Raw genomic sequence first — 21,286 nt, 5'->3', positions numbered from 1 at the left:
TTTTTTAAAGTAAGACAACATGATGAACAAATTGTGAAAAACATCTTTAAAGGGCAATAACTCCTTAAGGGGTCAATTGGCAATTTTGGTCAAATTGACTTATTTGTAGATCTTACTTTTCTTAACATTTTTGCTATTAACAGTTTATCTGTATCTATAATAAAATTCAAGAGAATAACAAGAAACTGCAAAATTTCTTTAAAATCATCAATTCAGGGGCATTATACCTGAAAAAATGGTTAACCAATTCGGCTGAAAATTTCAGGACAGGTAGACCTTGACCTAATAAATACTTTAACTTCTTGTCTTATTTGCTCTAAATGCTGGAGTTTTTGAGATATAAGCCAAAAACTGCATTTTACCCTGTGTTCTATTTTTAGCCATGACACCCATGTTTTTGACGAAATAGAAAATAAAACACAAACTTTATTTTTTACACCCTATTGATCATTCAGTTGAAGTTTGGTTGAATTTGGTTGAGTAGTTTTGGAGGAGAAGATTTTTTTAAAGTAAGCATGAACAAATTGTGAAAAATTGTCATTAAAGGACAATAACCCCTTAAGGGGTCAATTGACAATTTTGGTCATATTAACTTATTTGTAGATCTTACTTTGCTGATCATTTTGCTGTTTACAGTTTATCTTTATCAATAATAATATTCAAGATAATGACCAAAAAATGCAAAATTTCCTTAAAATTACCAATTAAGTGGCCGCAACCCAACAATGGGTTGTTTGATTCATCTGAAAATTTCAGGGCTGATAGATCTGGACCTAATGAACATTTTTACCTCGTGTCAGATTTGATCTAAATGCTTTCGTTTTTGAGATATAAGCCAAAAACTGCATTTGACCCCTATGTTCTACTTTTAGCAATGGCGAACACGTTTGTTGATAGATCAAAACTTCGGATACAATTTATAAACAAGATACCCTAAGGAACATTCAGTTAAAGTTTGGAAGTATTTGGCCTAGTAGTTTCAGAGGAGAAGATTCTTGAAATAGTTTACGACGACAGACGACAGACGACGGACGCCAAGTGATGGCATAAGCTCACTTGGCCCTTCGGGCCAGGTGAGGTTAAAAAAAGCACAATCCACTTCAACAATAGATATCATCGCGAAGATACAAGATTATTCATAAAGAACAAAACCTTTTTCTTTCACTTTAATGAATGTTTGACTAACAGACAAACATATTTTATTTCATAATTTTCCGAACACGTTGTCGTCATTTGTAACGTTTATGACTTGGATTATAAAGTTTTATTTGATGAGGTTTGCAATAAACGACACAGCAACTTAAGATTATAATAAAATAAAAAATAAAAAATATTTTGAAGTTAAAAATCATTTGTATTAAATACACAAGTGCATATATCATTATTGTATTTGTTTTCTTTTTTTTTTGCATTCGTTTTCTTGATGTTGGTTATGTTTCTTTGTTTGTTTTCATTATTTTGCAAATGTTTTCAAGGACACAACCGTGCAGATCTTCAGGAACAAGTGTATCAGGATTGACGCCATAAGTAAGGTTATAAACCACAACATACCATTTAATGATAAACCTACATTGTATATTTATATAACAAATCATGAGGGTGACCGTTATATATGTCAATGTAAGGGAAGCTCGTACTTAAGTAAATGAATCTTTGGATGTAAACTCTTAATTTTGTGATTAATTCATTTTGTCACAATTTCAATATAGATTGTAGATGTAAACTTTCTTTAAATAGAAAATGTCATTTCTTAAGCTTTTAATTAAACTTAACTCACTTGTCTACGAAAAGAACAGTATTTGGCTCAACAATATATAAATTGCTAACTTCTAACCGCATTAATAGTCTAACAATTGACAAGCAAATGCTATTTTATTACAATTCTTACTGTATTTCATTCGATCTAATTCCGTAACAACGAGGTCTTATCAAGATAACGTTTAATTCACTTGGATGTATTGATCATCGAACAATGAATGAAGTTACTGGCAACTAAGGTGATCCTGTCCCCTTGTACGCCCTGCTGTCAAATACTAGTCAAAGAATTTACACAAAGTCAATTACAATATTTGTATATCTACTTGGCTGCACTCCTAGTTCAAACAGAAGGCTGATTTAGTCTATATGTCAGACTATTTTTAAGGTACACATGGTCACTTTACGTTATTAATTCATTAAATTGACGAACGTTTATATGATGATCGAAAACCATCTAAGGAGTCGAAAATAGCATAAAAGTGTTTCAATATTTCTCAATAAACAGTCAATAAACAATCAACAAAACACTTTTTCTTATGTAGAAATTGGTGGATAAAACCTTGCTTTAAATGTAGCTTAACCTCTCACTTGTATGACAGGTACATCAAATTCCATTATATCAACAATGATGTGTGAACAAAACAAACAGACATAATAGGAAAAAATGTCACAAATAGGGGAACAATAGCAACATCAAAAACTGGGGTTGGTCTCAGGTGCTCCGGAAGTGTAAACTTGACTGCAATATAGATTCCAATGTATATTATCTGATTAACTTCGTACTTTATTTGGCCTTTTTAACATTCTTGGATTCGAGCGTCACTGATGAGCCTTTTGTAGACGAAACGCGCGTCTGGCGTATATACTAAATTTAAATTTAAAACTACTTTAATAGTGATGCAAGTATGTTTGTTTTGTTCATACTTTTAACGACAAAATTATTTTTATGTCTACCTGTGCGCATTTTTACACCAGCAATGAAAACCTTCTTTCCTTTATGGGTAGACTTTTTATATACATAAATTAAATGGTACAAAAAAAGCAAAATGAGTATGTTAAATTTGATGTATGCCTTTTTGTGATTCTTCGTTACATTTGTTGTTTTTATAGTGATATTAAGATGATAACACAATATTGACTGCTGTACCTCTATTTTTGACATTTTTACTCTTTGAGTATGTTTTTTGTTCATACATCGTTGACAATGTAATGGAATTTGATGCGACTGTCATACAAGTGAGAGGTTTAGCTAGCTATAAAACCAGGTTCAATCCACCATTTTCTACATTAGAAAATGCCTGTACCAAGTCAGGAATATGACAGTTGTTATCCATTCGTTTGATGTGTTTGGACTTTTGATTTTGCCTTTTGATTTTTGATTTTCCTTTTTGAATTTTCCTCGGAGTTCGGTATTTTTGTGTTTTTACTTTTTAGTCCTGGTATCTATGATGAGTTCATTTATCTGATTAGGCTAGTGTAGTGTTTTGCTTTATCGGTTGTTTACACTGTTGATAGTTGATTTGTCATTTTCGAGGGTTTTTGACGGGGCTTTGTCAGTTTCTATTCAACTAATGAGTTCCGAATGTGTTTTCAGTACCTTCTGTCTCTGGTTTCATTTGACGGCAAAATCGGATATGTTTTATCCTTAAATGATGACAAACCAAAAGAATAATTGTGTATTTATACATGGTTGTGCTTGATAACCTTGGTTTAAAAATAATCATCTTCAGTGCATTTCGGGAAACAATCATAATAATTGAATTAATATTCCTCTCGTGAAATTCATATTTTGATAAACAGTCCCATGAGTCTACCAACTGCAGTATTATTTAATTATTTCATCAATGAAAATCATTGACAACTTACTTGAGTTTCGCATGTTATAGTTTAATAGAAACAAATGCTTGTCAACATGCTTAGAATGATTAGTTTTATTCATTTATTTCAAAAACAGATTTTCTCTCGTGGTTTCATATTTACAAAATAATTATAACAGATGCATCATATTTGTTGGTGATCCTACTTAAAGTAATAATAGTTAGGTTATAGTCAATTTTGAACGTTAATCGTCGCTATGTTATCGTAGTACCCTAGCGATTTTGCTTCGAAAGGGGAAGGTTGTGGGTTGAACTCCCTTCAGCTCAATCCACAGTTTTCAAAATCGATAGTTTGCTTCTTTTCAGCCAAGTTCCTGAATTGGCAAAAATTTTAAGACTAAGAGCAAGACTGAATTTTTCCTATATTAAAAGAAACTCTATCCCTTATAAATATACATAAGAATGTACTGCCTTCAAAAAACAATAAAGATAATCTAAATCTAATCCATTTCCAATGATTTAGAAATTAAACAAAAACATAACTGAAACACGAGGCAAGTTCTAACTTGTACCTGGACGAATAACAAACAAGTGATGTTTATACGACCATTTTATTCAAACTTGTACGCCAATCATAATTTTTCAAATGAATAAGTTTCTTTTCTATCCCTTCATGAAATGTGTATATTACAGAGTATATATTATGTGTTCGTTACTCAAAAGATTTTGTTTAATACAGAGAGCTCAGAAGTAAAACGGGGCTACGTACGTTCATAGAATATATAATGAAAACGCGGCATGTGTCAAAGAGACAACAGCTCGACAAAGGAACAGAAAACAACACAAGGTCATCAATGGGTTTTCAAAGCAGAAAAAAAACTGCTTCCGGAGGCGGGCTTCAACTGGCCCTCTCGTCTTAAATATGCATGAAATATTTGCCACTAGACGTTAACTAACCAACAATCAATAAATCAACTGGCCCTAAACAATAATGTAATAAAGTCAGAATTGCTGTTTCCATAAGAAAAAGTTTACAATCACCATTACGGATTGGTCCGGTTACCTGTAGAGTTAAAAACAACTGACCAAGAGTCATGTTTAGAGAATAATACAAAATAAATGATAAATCTGAAGTTTATAACAGTTGTCTAACGACGAGGAACTACATCTTTGCGAAAGGTATGACATACTTAAGTGTAAATTAATTAAAGATGGCCGTCTTTACGCAAAAATTATATAATCATCGGAAATATTAACTGATTAATAATTATGTTCTTCGCTATCTATATACAGATCAATCACTATCTGACATAGAAAATAATGGTCACAGTATATAACTGAAAAATAACTGAAAAATAAGATACTAGTAATGATGATATAAGATACCAAAAAAATGGCGGCAAGTTAGTTCCAGAAAACCCTAGACATTCGGTACAGTAGAGTGAATGATTGTGTTCTAGTGGTTCATTGTTATCTGTCAATATCTGAGTTTAATACAATTGATTTCAGTTTAAACATTGTACAAAGGCTTGTCATTCCGTGATTAATCTTAGAATCCTTGAACTTAATGCATAAACAAGTGTTATTACGAATTCCAATTAGAAGTCAGATTATCAACAGAACTATAAAGACACTCATATCAACTTACAATTATAGTATTCCATTTTTTTTTAAATTATTTTCTTTGAACGCAGAGCACTAATTGTTTACCCCAGTGCTGTGCACTTAATATCTAGACAAGAATATTTACTATGAAAAACACGGAAGAATATAATAAAATTATTAACGCAAATTCAATTGTGAAAGGCAAATTGCGAAAGCTTATGTTCCACAGAGCTTACAAATATAGGAAACTGTTCTCTAATTCACATCCTTCCGCTTTATAATGGAAGCTCTCGTGTCGAGTCTTAATTCAACTTAGACGTTCTTACTAGAGAAACTTCCAACTTTTTAATAGAAATCAACTCTAATAGTTCTTCAAGACGACGGACCATTCCATCTCCTTGTAATTATTTCTAACCAGAACCATATCTTCCGATACAATTGAGAATGGAAATGGGGAATGTGCCAAAGAGACAACAGCAGAAAACAGCCGAAAGCCACCAATGGGTCTACAACACAGCCAAATATCCCGCATCTGGAGGCGGGCTTCAGCTGTCACCTTATAAAATTAGTATTAGTTCGGTGAAAATGGTGAAAATAGACGTCATACTAAACTTCAAAACATATAAATGAAATAATTTCAAAACCATACAAGACTAACAAGACTTACCATACAAATCCTTGGTTTAAATAGTGCATTTGCAATCAGTTCATGTTTTGGTCAGTTTATGTTTAAGTTCAGTACTTCAGGAACTTATTATTCATCCAAATCGATGTTAATTACTGTCACTCGGAAACAGGAAAAAGCTCTATTGTCGCATGATTTGATCAAATGTGTTGCTAAGTTAAACTTTGCAATTATTTCAGGGTTAGACGTTTATCGTGATTAGTCAAATCCAGAGTAAATCGTTTGCAGTGTTGAGAATGAAAACATTACGGTTCTTTACGAGTTCACTACTTTCGGAATTATTGACTGAAGAGAGATAAAAATAATTTACCCAAATATAATTCGTTGACTGAGATATTTGATTATTGTAATGAATGGAACACAAAATATGAAATTTTGAAACATTTTTTTTCCAAAGTATTTGGACTTTCAATTGATTGCGCACAATGATGCATCATTTATATTATTGTAAAACTTGGAAAAGGGGCCAGTGTAAGCCGACATTCAAAATAAAAATGACATTTATTACAAATAAAAGTCTTTGATTGAATGATTGATTGATTGATTGATTGATTGATTGATTGATTGATTGATTGATTGATTGATTGATTGAAAAAAATACATTCAAATGAAGGACAAGAAGAAATAAAAAATAATCCATTATTATGTTGATTCCGAAAAGTGAGAAGAGCGTTTACGTATTTATTGTTATTCTAATCTATATATTTAGCAAAATGGAATCGGTATCAACATCGTGACGAATAAGAGAATTATTATATAGATAAAGGATACTGGATAAGAGATATTCTAACTGGCCAACAAACATTCCTTATGCATCCCTTTGGAGCAGTTTGTGGTCTATGATCTAAACGCTTGAAATTCTCAATACGAGGCATCGGAATAAACACCATCATTCAGATTGGACAAGCTTACGAATAGTTTTTTTTTAACTACGCTAAGTAAGAGGATGCCATACTCAACACTCGTCAAATTGATTCCACATCTAGAGAGTAAGGCATTTGTCAATAGGTTCAGATTGTATTGACATCTAGGATTTAACTAAAGTATTATTTCGGTACAGAACATTTACAACAGAGATAAATATATAACTTTTGTTTTATCAATGAGTATTTTCGTTCTATAATTCCCTAAAAGTACACATGACTAAAACTTATATAGTATAACAAAAAATTATCAAAGACTATAAAAATAAATAGATGTGATATGATTACCATTGAGACATCGATACACCTGGGGTGGTGTTCTCGAAGCTATCTTAGGATTAGGATGTGTCCTAAGTCTATCTTATGACAAGTCTTTGTCCTAAGTCGTGTTCTCGAAGCTCTATTAACTTATGATATATCTCATTTTCGTCCTAATAAGGTGTCTAAGATCATCCTATCTTCATCCTAGTGTAATCAAGTTTGGATTTCGCTTTTTGCTCATTATTTTACGTGAAAATGATTATGAAATTAAACGCACCATTGGTTATTAACTCGTATATAAAAAAAAATGTGAATGATTTTAAACTTTGAACTTCGTGTTTCACGATACAATTACACTACAAATTTCATTCTCATTTCAAAACAAATTTTTTTCCAGTTTAAATAACAATCCTTTTTGATGTAAATACATTTGTAATTATGCATTTAATGCTGTACATGTTATTATAAATTTCGTAAACAATTTTATTAAATAATTTAGTCATTTTAATAAATGTTTTGTCAACAAATTACTTTAACGATTTACAATTTCGACTTAGGATATGTTTAGGACGTCCTAACATAAGATTCGTCTGAGATAGCTGCGAGACACAACTTAAAGAGTGTCCAAAGTTGATCTTAAATCCATCCTAAAATTGGTCTAAGATGTGTCTTAGGACGAATCTTAGGATACTTTCGAGAACACCACCCTGACCTCTTATTAAGTGTTAAGTGGGTAAAATCAATTATATGCCACCGTACGGCTTTCAACAATGGGGAAGCCCATACGGTAAAGTTGGTTAAAAAAACATCCCCGACACAAACAAGTTCAGCAATTCTAACAAGAAAACCAACAGCATAATTTGCAATAAAACAGTCTACAAATTTATTACATCTGACTTGTAATAGATTACTAACATAGTTGCACCAAATAAAGAAACTCTTTAGTGATTTAAGAAGATATAACTAACTTGTGTCATTTTCGTTTATATCTAGCTGTGAAAAAAATACATATCCATAAAACCTGGAAATTCTTTTGTAGCACTTAACAATGGTAACTGCAAGTTCCGACACGAGAAAATCCCATCTCAGAAATTAATCACCAAAACATTTATATCAGCACGAACATTCAGATGAAAACTAATCTTTCAATTATTTTTTAAATGTATTAATTGATGATTATAGTACATGGAATATATTAATGAAAAGGACATCGACATAATTTGTAAATACTAGACTACCCGGCGCTTATAAAGAAGGAAGGGCATCGTCAGGAATTGTCACAAATGATGCAATCACACCAATACAAAACCCATTCCTCAATTAAAAGTACTTCATACGCAGCGTAGGGAATTTGGTTTTAAAGATGGGAACCCAATGAATGAGATAATTGTTCTCACTATGAGACAATTAGCTTTTAAATGATATTATGTAAATAACTCGAATAATTCAGCGCCCTCCATCCACTACTTTTCTCGGGGAGTGATCGTAGTGATCGTAATATAACGACTGGATTATTAGGGTTAACATGTAAACGAAGAACAAAAAAGTCAATTTAAAACCTCATTTGTCTTTATAGGTTTCTTGTCCTGGAAGAAGAACATAATAATAATTCGAAAAAAGATATCGTTTTATTTTGATTTTCGAAGTTAAAGATGGTAATCTTTTCCCAATTTAAATCAAAACCGAACATTTTTGGGAAGATAGAAAGCAATAATATGTTGTTATTTCTCTCGTTTTACAAAGATGCATTCCTTTTACTGGGAACAATGTATATACAAGAATCAAAACAATAATAGATCTATTAAGTTAGTTCAAAGTAACATGTTTATAAAATCCTAGAGCAAAACTAGATTTTTCCTCTTTAAATTAGGTAACCAGAATAACAAAAACTATTGAGAATTTTCAAGTTAAGCTTTATCTGTTAAGTTTATTGCCATTTCTGATAAACAAAATGAATGAGTTTACAAAAACTGAATGAAGTAGAGGATTAAGTGTATTCAATGCATCAAGTGCTGGGTGCTTATTCATTATCAGTTATTTTCATATACTTAAATTTCAGAACGGGCGGCGGGACAGTTGGCAGAGGGGAACGGACAAATGGACCCACCACAAATGAAACAGATTTTAGGTATCATCGGCCTTTTTATGCTATCAATGTTTTTTTAAGATAAATATTCATCTTGTAAATTACCTAAAGTGCTTACAGTTGAAACTGAGAGTTGTATTGGTTCATGTATATATTTTTGTTTGATTTCTCTTTTGTTTGTTATTCTTTCTTTTGGTTTCTTTTTCTTTGTATTTTTCCAGAGTGCAATTTTTGTTCGAAAAGGAATTCTTGTTACTATCCCCTTCCTAATTCACCCACCACTCAAAGTCATCTTCCAAGCATTTCAAAACTGTCATCAAGAATGCACGTGTCTGATTTAGATTAGTTTTCGAGTAATATTTTAAGTATAATGTGTACAAATATACAAGTATGTATTAAGTGGACAAACATGATACGTCTTTCGATATTAATAAAGGGATGTATGAATACGTCATCACCCCAGATCACTGACATTTGCTAAGTGTCTGTATCAAGAGTCAATTGTCTTATTTGTGATATATGGAAAAGTTGTTTCTTCTTCTGCAAATTACATGTTTACTTGTTGATTTTAATAGCATATTTCTCATTCTCATAGCCTATGATAAATGTTAAGAATTATTCAGACACACCTTGCAGCTTCAATGTACTGTCATGGTATTCACATTATATTACCTTAATAAGTAAATACTCTCAAAATCCATTATAAAACATGACAGATGGTGGAAGCAATGACTCAATAGATCTAGGAAGATGTGGTGTGAGTGCCAATGAGACAACTCTCCATCCAAATAACAGTTTAGAAAAAAAGTAAACCATTATAGGTCAATGTACCGCCTTCAACACGGAGCCTTGGCTCACACCGAACAACAAGCTATAAAGGGCCCCAAAATTACTAGTGTAAAACCATTCAAACGGGAAAACCAACGGTATAAAAAAAAACGAGAAACACGTATATATTACATAAACAAACGACAACTACTGTACATCAGATTCCTGACTTAGGACAGGTGTAAACATTTGCAGCGGGATTAAACGTGTTAATGGACCCAAACCTTCTCCCTTTTTCTGAAACAATAGCATAACATCACAACATAGAAAAACACACGATAAAATATCAATTGGCAGACTTAACTCAATCAAAAAACGTAAATTAATACACAATGAACGAATAAATTTGATCTGCGATATCTGAATGCAAATGCACAGTTAATAAAATATTAGTTTATTCGATGTTAAGTGTTTTAGGTGGTGTTGACATGCATATCAATTTAATGGACTTTTTTGTAAATTTCCTGTTTAAAACTTTGAATTTTGGAAAAAAATAAGGATTTTCTAATCCCAGGAGAAGATTACCATAGCCGTATTTGGCACAACTTTTTGGAATTTTGGGTCCTCAATGCTCTTCAACTTTGTACTTTTTTGGCTTTTCAACTGTTTTCGGATATGAGCGTCACTGATGAGTCTTGTGTAGACGAAACGCGCGTCTGGCGTATTAAATTATAATCCTGGTACCTTTGATAACTACTAGTATATTAGGATAAATCAGACCGTTGTTTTTTTTCTCCTTTAAATTCTTTCAATATTTTGTTATGTGTTGGCTTATCTTATAGCTTACTGTACGATAACGGTTTTGCTTAATTTCCAAAGCCATACAGCGCTCTATTGCTGTGTATATGACTGTACTTTGTATGTTGGTGGATAGTGGTCTCTTTTGGCCAACAAACCATATCTCCCTATTCGTATTGTATAGTACAAGAAAAAACGTGACATCTGTGAGTTTGATAAATGCATACTCTTTTTAATTCCACTATCTCAACACAGATTTCACAGAGATCAATATATGATGGTGTAATAAAGAATGTCATAACTCAAATATCGAAGGATATACATGAACAAATGCAGTCAATTAATAACGAAAAATGAAAACATTATGTGTAACTGCATGAAATAGCAATAGATATAACACACATGACCTGTAATCACTTATAAAAGCGCCGTTTTTTAAATGTTCAGTGACAACCCTTATAATCTTGAAACATTCATTCATAAAGTCATGTACAATTGTACTTAACATATATTTCAAAAAATTACACACTTTCTTATCCAATATCAAAGATTAGATGCACGGCATCAATCACACACGAGAACCTGTTTAAACATAACACAATTTCAAATTGCTCGCCTAACATGTCTACTAACAGAAAAAAATCTTTCTTTTTGTTCATTTGAAAATGTCCAGTAATTCCTTTTCCTAAATTAAATGTATGCCACGGAAATGAAGAAAGAATTGTTTCTAAGTTGATTATCGTTCGAAGTCAGACTAATATATCGACCAAGAAATCACAAAATGAATTACAAAAAAATGTAAATGGTTCTAAATCTGGTCAAAAACCTGACCTATAACAGCAACGACGACCGTTACCAATGCAAAGGCGAAATCAATAAGTATACTTTAATTTCAAATTTACACACAAACTTTAAAACGTAATATTAACTGATAGAGTACTTTGAATACATCTTACTAAGGAGATGTTTGGAATTACTTTGAAAGACCTTTTCCTTTAACGGAGTTGCATTATATTTGGACCTGCACGTACGTGAACACATCAGACTATGCAGCGTACGGAAGCTGAATATATGAATTTATTTATTCTTTGTTACAGCGGACAATCATATTCTGCAAAGAAAAATATTACTAGGCTTAGTAGAGTGCAATGTTTCTACAGGCTTAGTAGAGTGCAATGTTTCTACAGGCTTAGTAGAGTGCAATGTTTCTTCAGGCTTAGTAGAGTGCAATGTTTCTACAGGCTTAGTAGAGTGCAATGTTTCTACAGGCTTAGTAGAGTGCAATGTTTCTACAGGCTTAGTAGAGTGCAATGTTTCTACAGGCTTAGTAGAGTGCAATGTTTCTACAGGCTTAGTAGAGTGCAATGTGTCTACAGACTTAGTAGAGTGCAATGTTTCTACAGACTTAGTAGAGTGCAATGTTTCTACAGACTTAGTAGAGTACAATGTTTCTACAGGCTTAGTAGAGTACAATGTTTCTACAGGCTTAGTAGAGTGCAATGTTTCTACAGGCTTAGTAGAGTGCAATGTGTCTACAGGCTTAGTAGAGTGCAATGTGTCTACAGACTTAGTAGAGTGCAATTTTTCTACAGGCTTAGTAGAGTGCAATGTTTCTACAGGCTTAGTAGAGTGCAATGTTTCTACAGGCTTAGTAGAGTACAATGTTTCTACAGACTTAGTAGAGTGCAATGTTTCTACAGACTTAGTAGAGTGCAATGTTTCTACAGGCTTAGTAGAGTACAATGTTTCTACAGGCTTAGTAGAGTGCAATGTGTCTACAGACTTAGTAAAGTGCAATGTTTCTACAGGCTTAATAGAGTGCAATGTTTCTACAGACTTAGTAGAGTACAATGTTTCTACAGGCTTAGTAGAGTGCAATGTTTCTACAGGCTTAGTAGAGTACAATGTTTCTACAGGCTTAGTAGAGTGCAATGTGTCTACAGACTTAGTAGAGTGCAATGTGTCTACAGACTTAGTAGAGTGCAATGTGTCTACAGACTTAGTAGAGTGCAATGTTTCTACAGACTTAGTAGAGTGCAATGTTTCTACAGACTTAGTAGAGTGCAATGTTTCTACAGACTTAGTAGAGTGCAATGTTTCTACAGACTTAGAGTGCAATGTTTCTACAGGCTTAGTAGAGTGCACTGTTTCTACAGGCTTAGTAGAGTGCAATGTTTCTACAGACTTAGTAGAGTGCAATGTTTCTACAGGCTTAGTAGAGTGCAATGTTTCTACAGGCTTAGTAGAGTGCAATGTTTCTACAGACTTAGTAGAGTGCAATGTTTCTACAGGCTTAGTAGAGTGCAATGTTTCTACAGACTTAGTAGAATGCAATGTTTCTACAGGCTTAGTAGAGTGCAATGTTTCTACAGACTTAGTAGAGTGCAATGTTTCTACAGACTTAGTAGAGTGCAATGTTTCTACAGACTTAGTAGAGTACAATGTTTCTACAGGCTTAGTAGAGTGCAATGTTTCTACAGACTTAGTAGAGTGCAATGTTTCTACAGGCTTAGTAGAGTTCAATGTTTCTACAGACTTAGAGTGCAATGTTTCTACAGACTTAGTAGAGTGCAATGTTTCTACAGGCTTAGTAGAGTGCAATGTTTCTACAGACTTAGTAGAGTGCAATGTTTCTACAGGCTTAGTAGAGTGCAATGTTTCTACAGACTTAGTAGAGTGCAATGTTTCTACAGACTTAGTAGAGTGCAATGTTTCTACAGACTTAGTAGAGTGCAATGTTTCTACATACTTAGTAGAGTTCAATGTTTCTACATACTTAGTAGAGTTCAATGTTTCTACAGGCTTTGTAGAGTGCAATGTTTCTACATACTTAGTAGAGTTCAATGTTTCTACAGGCTTAGTAGAGTGCAATGTTTCTACAGACTTAGTAGAGTGCAATGTTTCTACAGGCTTAGTAGAGTACAATGTTTCTACAGGCTTAGTAGAGTACAATGTTTCTACAGGCTTAGTAGAGTGCAATGTGTCTACAGACTTAGTAGAGTGCAATGTTTCTACAGGCTTAGTAGAGTGCAATGTTTCTACAGGCTTAGTAGAGTACAATGTTTCTACAGGCTTAGTAGAGTGCAATGTTTCTACAGGCTTAGTAGAGTGCAATGTTTCTACAGGCTTAGTAGAGTGCAATGTTTCTACAGGCTTAGTAGAGTGCAATGTTTCTACAGGCTTAGTAGAGTACAATGTTTCTACAGGCTTAGTAGAGTGCAATGTTTCTACAGGCTTAGTAGAGTGCAATGTTTCTACAGGCTTAGTAGAGTGCAATGTTTCTACAGACTTAGTAGAGTACAATGTTTCTACAGACTTAGTAGAGTGCAATGTTTCTACAGACTTAGTAGAGTGCAATGTTTCTACAGGCTTAGTAGAGTGCAATGTTTCTACAGGCTTAGTAGCGTGCAATGTTTCTACAGGCTTAGTAGAGTGCAATGTTTCTACAGACTTAGTAGAATGCAATGTTTCTACAGACTTAGAGTGCAATGTTTCTACAGACTTAGTAGAGTGCAATGTTTCTTCAGGCTTAGTAGAGTGCAATGTTTCTACAGACTTAGTAGAGTGCAATGTTTCTACAGGCTTAGTAGAGTGCAATGTTTCTACAGATTTAGTAGAGTGCAACGTGTCTACAGACTTAGTAAAGTGCAATGTTTCTACAGACTTAGTAGAGTGCAATGTGTCTACAGACTTAGTAGAGTGCAATGTGTCTACAGACTTAGTAGAGTGCAATGTTTCTACAGACTTAGTAGAGTGCAATGTTTCTACAGACTTAGTAGAGTGCAATGTTTCTACAGACTTAGTAGAGTGCAATGTTTCTACAGACTTAGTAGAGTGCAATGTTTCTACAGACTTAGTAGAGTGCAATGTTTCTACAGACTTAGTAGAGTGCAATGTTTCTACAGACTTAGTAGAGTACAATGTTTCTACAGGCTTAGTAGAGTACAATGTTTCTACAGACTTAGTAGAGTGCAATGTTTCTACAGGCTTAGTAGAGTTCAATGTTTCTACAGACTTAGAGTGCAATGTTTCTACAGACTTAGTAGAGTGCAATGTTTCTACAGGCTTAGTAGAGTGCAATGTTTCTACAGACTTAGTAGAGTGCAATGTTTCTACAGGCTTAGTAGAGTGCAATGTTTCTACAGACTTAGTAGAGTGCAATGTTTCTACAGACTTAGTAGAGTGCAATGTTTCTACAGACTTAGTAGAGTGCAATGTTTCTACAGGCTTAGTAGAGTGCAATGTTTCTACAGGCTTAGTAGAGTGCAATGTTTCTACAGACTTAGTAGAGTACAATGTTTCTACAGACTTAGTAGAGTGCAATGTTTCTACAGACTTAGTAGAGTGCAATGTTTCTACAGGCTTAGTAGAGTGCAATGTTTCTACAGGCTTAGTAGCGTGCAATGTTTCTACAGGCTTAGTAGAGTGCAATGTTTCTACAGACTTAGTAGAGTGCAATGTTTCTACAGACTTAGAGTGCAATGTTTCTACAGACTTAGTAGAGTGCAATGTTTCTTCAGGCTTAGTAGAGTGCAATGTTTCTACAGACTTAGTAGAGTGCAATGTTTCTACAGGCTTAGTAGAGTGCAATGTTTCTACAGATTTAGTAGAGTGCAACGTGTCTACAGACTTAGTAAAGTGCAATGTTTCTACAGACTTAGTAGAGTGCAATGTGTCTACAGACTTAGTAGAGTGCAATGTGTCTACAGACTTAGTAGAGTGCAATGTTTCTACAGGCTTAGTAGAGTGCAATGTTTCTACAGACTTAGTAGAGTGCAATGTTTCTACAGACTTAGTAGAGTGCAATGTTTCTACAGACTTAGTAGAGTGCAATGTTTCTACAGACTTAGTAGAGTGCAATGTTTCTACAGACTTAGTAGAGTGCAATGTTTCTACAGACTTAGTAGAGTACAATGTTTCTACAGGCTTAGTAGAGTACAATGTTTCTACAGACTTAGTAGAGTGAAAGTTTCTACAGGCTTAGTAGAGTTCAATGTTTCTACAGACTTAGAGTGCAATGTTTCTACAGACTTAGTAGAGTGCAATGTTTCTACAGGCTTAGTAGAGTGCAATGTTTCTACAGACTTAGTAGAGTGCAATGTTTCTACAGGCTTAGTAGAGTGCAATGTTTCTACAGACTTAGTAGAGTGCAATGTTTCTACAGACTTAGTAGAGTGCAATGTTTCTACAGACTTAGTAGAGTGCAATGTTTCTACAGGCTTAGTAGAGTGCAATGTTTCTACAGGCTTAGTAGAGTGCAATGTTTCTACAGACTTAGTAGAGTGCAATGTTTCTACAGGCTTAGTAGAGTACAATGTTTCTACAGACTTAGTAGAGTGCAATGTTTCTACAGACTTAGTAGAGTGCAATGTTTCTACAGACTTAGTAGAGTGCAATGTTTCTACAGACTTAGTATTAAAAAAAAGTAAAAACTACTTGCAACTCGCCTTTTTTTTTAAAGAATCAATATTGTTTTCATGAGCTCTTATAAAAATAAATTCATATTTAGAAATTAATAATTTACTGTTACTAGACTGGTTTAGATAAGAGATAGATCGATAGATTGACCAAAAATTCCGAATGTCTTTGAAACATTAGAGTATAATGTGTCTATCATCGGATTTGTCTTCAATAACTTTGATACCTAAAAGCCAAAAATGGTATTGCATGATCAAAAACTATGTTTTGAAGTTCTATGTTCCGAACATATTGCATGCACGTGTTGACGTCAGAGAGCGCACCTGTCTATTGTTGATGACTGCACATTACCCTCTAGATGTTTTTGTTATTTTTATCGTAATCATGTACGATAATTGAACAGAGGAACATTTTATTATTAAATATAAAGAGTAGATACAATGATATACTAGTAATTTCCGTACACTTAAACGCACTTCAAGGCACTATAGATATATGCACACCTTACTGACGCAAGACATTTTTTCTCAAAAATGTCAACACTTACATTTTGTACATGGTCCAAAACCTTATCCGCTAACAAAGTAAAAATTTCTAAAGATGGGTCTTATATGACTTGTTCTCTTATGAAAGATATATGGAATAGGATTATACTTCTCATGCAAGCCAACTTTTTGAGAGAAAAATAAGTTTTGCAAAGTAATAAATATTTCAAGAAGCTTACCCGGTCGGTCTCTCTACGATTTTTCGAGATTTTGTTATATATTATAAATGTATTTACGATATAGGAACATTGGTAAACTACGAATGCCTTTAATTAGGGTAGCATATTCGTTGTGAGAACCAATTAAACAATTTACTAAATGATTAGATAGGGATAACATTAACGATACTTAAACTTGCACCAGCTGCACATTTCGACAATCTGTGTCTTCCCATTGAATCTTGAAACTAAATCCTTCAAAATTTAAAAACTGCATGTACAAAATGTCTGATAAATAGAGTAAGATATTTAGTATTAAGCAATACCACTGCACGAGCCGGGAGCTGAGCTGTCCTGTAAATACTGGACAACAGATGTTAAGTCTCCATCTCGACAAATTAAAAGACTTGGGACAAACTATAAGACTCGAAACAAATTATAATACTCGGGACAAAGTATAATAACACTCGATCAGCATATTTAAGCTCACGTCATCTTAGCAATAGTCTTATCGTGTGACAGGTTAAATATAACAATAGAAAATATGTGATTTAATGGCCAAGGAGACAACTTTTGGCCATAGGCATAGAAGTTACCTCCTATAGGTAACCGTACGGCCTCCAACAATGAACAAAACCCATACCACATAATCAGCTTACAAAGGCCCCGAAATGAAAAAGGTAAAACAATTTAAACGAGAAAACTAACGGCCTGGTTTATGTACAAAACAAAAATAACTATTTCTTAATGTAGCTGTATCACTTTTTAAATTATGGTTTTTGAAGAAAAATCTTACTTTATCGTTATTAAATTATAATGCATACTATATTAATACTTTGAAGAAATGTTATTACAATGTACTTAATAACCCTTCTTAAAATCTTAAATTTAATTCGGTAAAGTTACGTTTTTCATGATCAGTTTACATGGTTTATGAATAATAATTTCCTCCTTTTCATTATACACGAATTAATCGTTTGATTGTTCTAATCTAATTGTAAAAAGGCAAAAAACAAAACTTAGTTAATAATGCATGTAATAACTTAAAGAACAAAGAATCTGGTTATCTTAATAATGAGAAATACAGACCATCTCAAAACTACGGATGAGTGAAAGGATGCATATACTAACAAATTACAAGCGTTAATTGTGATAAATACAAAAGTTAAAAAAAAAAAAAAAAAAAAAAAAAAAAAAGACGTTATACGCGTACTATCCATTATGGTTTGCAAATATGTGCATCTTTTGTGAATGATAAAAGGAATCATCTCACATTTTTTTTTTATTAAACTAGAGGGGTTCTTATTTTGAAAATTGTTGAAATATCCAATTCACAAAACAGAAATTGTAACACGACGAATTTAGTTGTTTTAGTGATCAAATGAGGCATGGTGCTACTATACATGTAGTTTGTTTGTGTTTTAATCAAATATTACGTAAAGTTACTTCCTAAATTCAAATTTAACTAGATGCAAAAAAATATTCATACATGCACTTGCAAAAAGACTTGTATATCGTATTCGAAAAATTCAAAATAAAAGCGGTGTACAAGTAAACACTGGTTATGAAAAATAAATTTAACAGTTCATGCTAATACTAAAAAGGCTTAAATTTTAATATTATAAGATGGAGGGATCGAAAAAAAAATCACATGTTAAAGAATCAAACAAAAATAATGAATTATATTCCTCACCTTTAAACTGCTGGCTTCCGAATTATTTTTACGTTTAATCGATAACCACCTTCTACTCATATTCACATTAATTATTAAATAAGTATCCTTTAAAATATTAATAAAAAGTTATGCTTCTCTTTTCAAAAATCCATCTTAGAAATGAGCAGATTTTCATTCAATCCTATCGCCTCTACAGGGTTATTGGAATGATACACGTGGAAGACGTAAACATTGAGCTTTATCAAATCAGTTATCACTTGCTGCAATCAACAATTTGATAGATCAGATTCCATTCGAAATTAATGTTCGTATTTGTGTTAGATTGTAGGTACCGATTAACTGGCAACGGACAACTTGTAAACAAATTTAACATAATTGAAGAAAGGAGTGAAAATAATTAGACAAACACGTGGATATTTGCATCATCGATTTCCGACTTGATCTTAATCATTTCTTACAGAATCTTCAATTCTGTAATAATTTTTTAGGTCTTTATCACGAATATTGATGATTTATTTTTTACACATTTTATACGCACAGAAATATTTTTGAAGGACGAAGTCATAACAAATGTATCATAAAGTGACACATTTGTTGAAAGCAGAAACCCTGCAAGGATCGAAGAAGTGAAGAGACAAATAAATTGAGAACCTAGTAATAATTAAACATAAGAAAACAAGATGGAATGAAAACACAGATTTTTTTTCAAATTTAATGTTTGTTAACCTCTTAATTCTATGATCCTGTTTTTAGTGCCTGAGGTTTAATTCAAACAACGCCCATTTAAATTATCAAAAATTTGTTGGTCATGGATTCATAAACAAATGGCCTTCTGTATGGGTTTTGCTCATCGTTGAAGTCTGTACGGTGACCTATAGTTGTTAATTTCTGTGTCATTTTGGTCTCTCGAGGAGAGTTGTATCTTTGGCAATCAAACCCCATCTTTTTTTTTTTTACATTTCATATGTTCACAACAAAAAAAAGGTTTAAGCTTAGTCTTTCTATCTTGTATTTATTCCGAATGTTCGTTGAGATGGCAACAATTAGAAATATAAAATGAAACGTTTTATGAATAAATAGGAAGGGAAAAAGTACATGGTCACGGTTCTGATTGAATAATTATGATTAAGTATATGTGTATGATTGACAACAACACAACTATCTACCGAGACCAAAAGGACGATAAAATAAAGCACTATAGGATACGATGAGAAAAATCGGTACATAGTTTTATATTTAAGTGGTGCATTTAGTGTCTTTTCATTACAGAAGAAAGCTTTTTAAAACAGAAGAAATAACAATAATATGGTGAAATATATTGTTGTTAATTTCTCTATCTGTGGACTCTTGTGAAGAGTTGTGTCAATGACATTCATACCACATCTTCTTTTTTTTTATATACAATCGTAGTTTAGAAGAAACAATTGATTAAACAAGAATACTTCTATTTGATCAGATTGTACATATATATATAAATGAGTTATGTTGTGTAGCGAGTTGAAAAGTAAGTATTGTCAACCGAATCGAAAGGACCATCAAAACCACGTACTGTATTTAATATTTAATAGTCTTTAATACTATTCAGTAGAATACATCTTTATTATTTGCATAGCTATGCTCTTACTTCAAAACTACTAAAAGAACATAGTTCCAATCTCCACTGCGTTGCGCTTATCTTATATTTCTAAGGGACATAACTCTTTTTAAAAAAGGTCGATCGTCCACCATTATAGAACTTGTCAGACATATTTCTGATATTAACATATAATATAGTTTTTAAAAAATCTGGCAAGAATTGCACCCTTGAGAGCGCTAACAAGGCTCGACGGACGGATGTATGGACAGACGGAAAGACGGGCAGACGCCCGGTATTTCTGTAACCCTAGCAACCCCTTACGCGAAGGGGCAATACTATTTTCTTTAAATGTAGTTACAAAACTAATGCCCGAAGAACACTTACGTGTATTTTAAGCTGAGATTAAACAATTTTTGTGATATTTTTGTTAACAGCTAAGGTATCATTACACAGAAGGATATCGATAGAATATTTCGAAGATACACTACATGAACTTACACATACACACAATCACGCAGGGAGAGGGAGAAGGGAGGGGGAGAGGATACTATATTGGAGGAGTAACCATGTAACAATAAAATAACAGAGTCTTAAATAACATATTACAATTTACTCCAAAAGGATTGGTAATTGAATTCATGTCGTATCTTAAAGAAAATAGCTACTTTTATATATTAAGGTGACGACCATTTGATATTCTGGGGGGGGGGGGGGGGGGGGGGCAGGAGGATTTTGAAAATAAATAACTCAGCCTTGATAATCACAAAAATAAATGGTTTGTTCTGTGGTAGTTTGAAAATAAATAACCTGACTTGCAATGTATTGAAAATAAATAACTTAGCAGGTCTATAGCTTCTTGGGCCTTCAGCGGTTCTAAAACCCTTCAAATTTTTTTTTGCCTCGCTCCGCTCGGCAAAATTTGTTTCACACTACTTTTCAAAGAGGCTAGGTAAACTAAATTAACTTTAATACTATATATGTATGCAATACATGTTTATTGCTTTGGAATATATATAAATGATTCATTTCGTGAAGAAAATTATAAAATACTTAATCTAATTATACCAATTGTCTTTTATAATATACTTATTACTATGTATTTGTGTTTCGTTTGTCCTGTATCGCTATGTATTATCTTAAAATGTTGTATATTATATTTTCCTCTTGTACACAAGTATGTGTCTGAGGTTATGAATGAAATCTTGAATCTTAA

General features: G+C 32.9%; 1 protein-coding gene across 1 annotated transcript in view; it reads right to left on the bottom strand.

Moving 5' to 3' along the window:
* The window catches only part of LOC134685057 (uncharacterized), a 44,596-nt gene extending 25,908 nt beyond the window's left edge, over positions 1-18,688 (bottom strand). Inside the window, exon 1 of the mRNA XM_063544441.1 lies at positions 18,516-18,688. Within this exon, the coding sequence (XP_063400511.1) occupies positions 18,516-18,575 (60 nt within the window). The 5' untranslated portion in view covers positions 18,576-18,688. The remainder of the gene's footprint in view (positions 1-18,515) is intronic.
* Positions 18,689-21,286: the final 2,598 nt, after the last annotated feature.

This window comes from Mytilus trossulus, chromosome 9 (assembly GCF_036588685.1).
Source record: "Mytilus trossulus isolate FHL-02 chromosome 9, PNRI_Mtr1.1.1.hap1, whole genome shotgun sequence".
NCBI lineage: Eukaryota > Metazoa > Mollusca > Bivalvia > Mytilida > Mytilidae > Mytilus > Mytilus trossulus.
The sequence above is the reverse complement of the archived record's forward strand: the minus strand, read 5'-3'. Positions and strand labels throughout refer to the sequence as shown.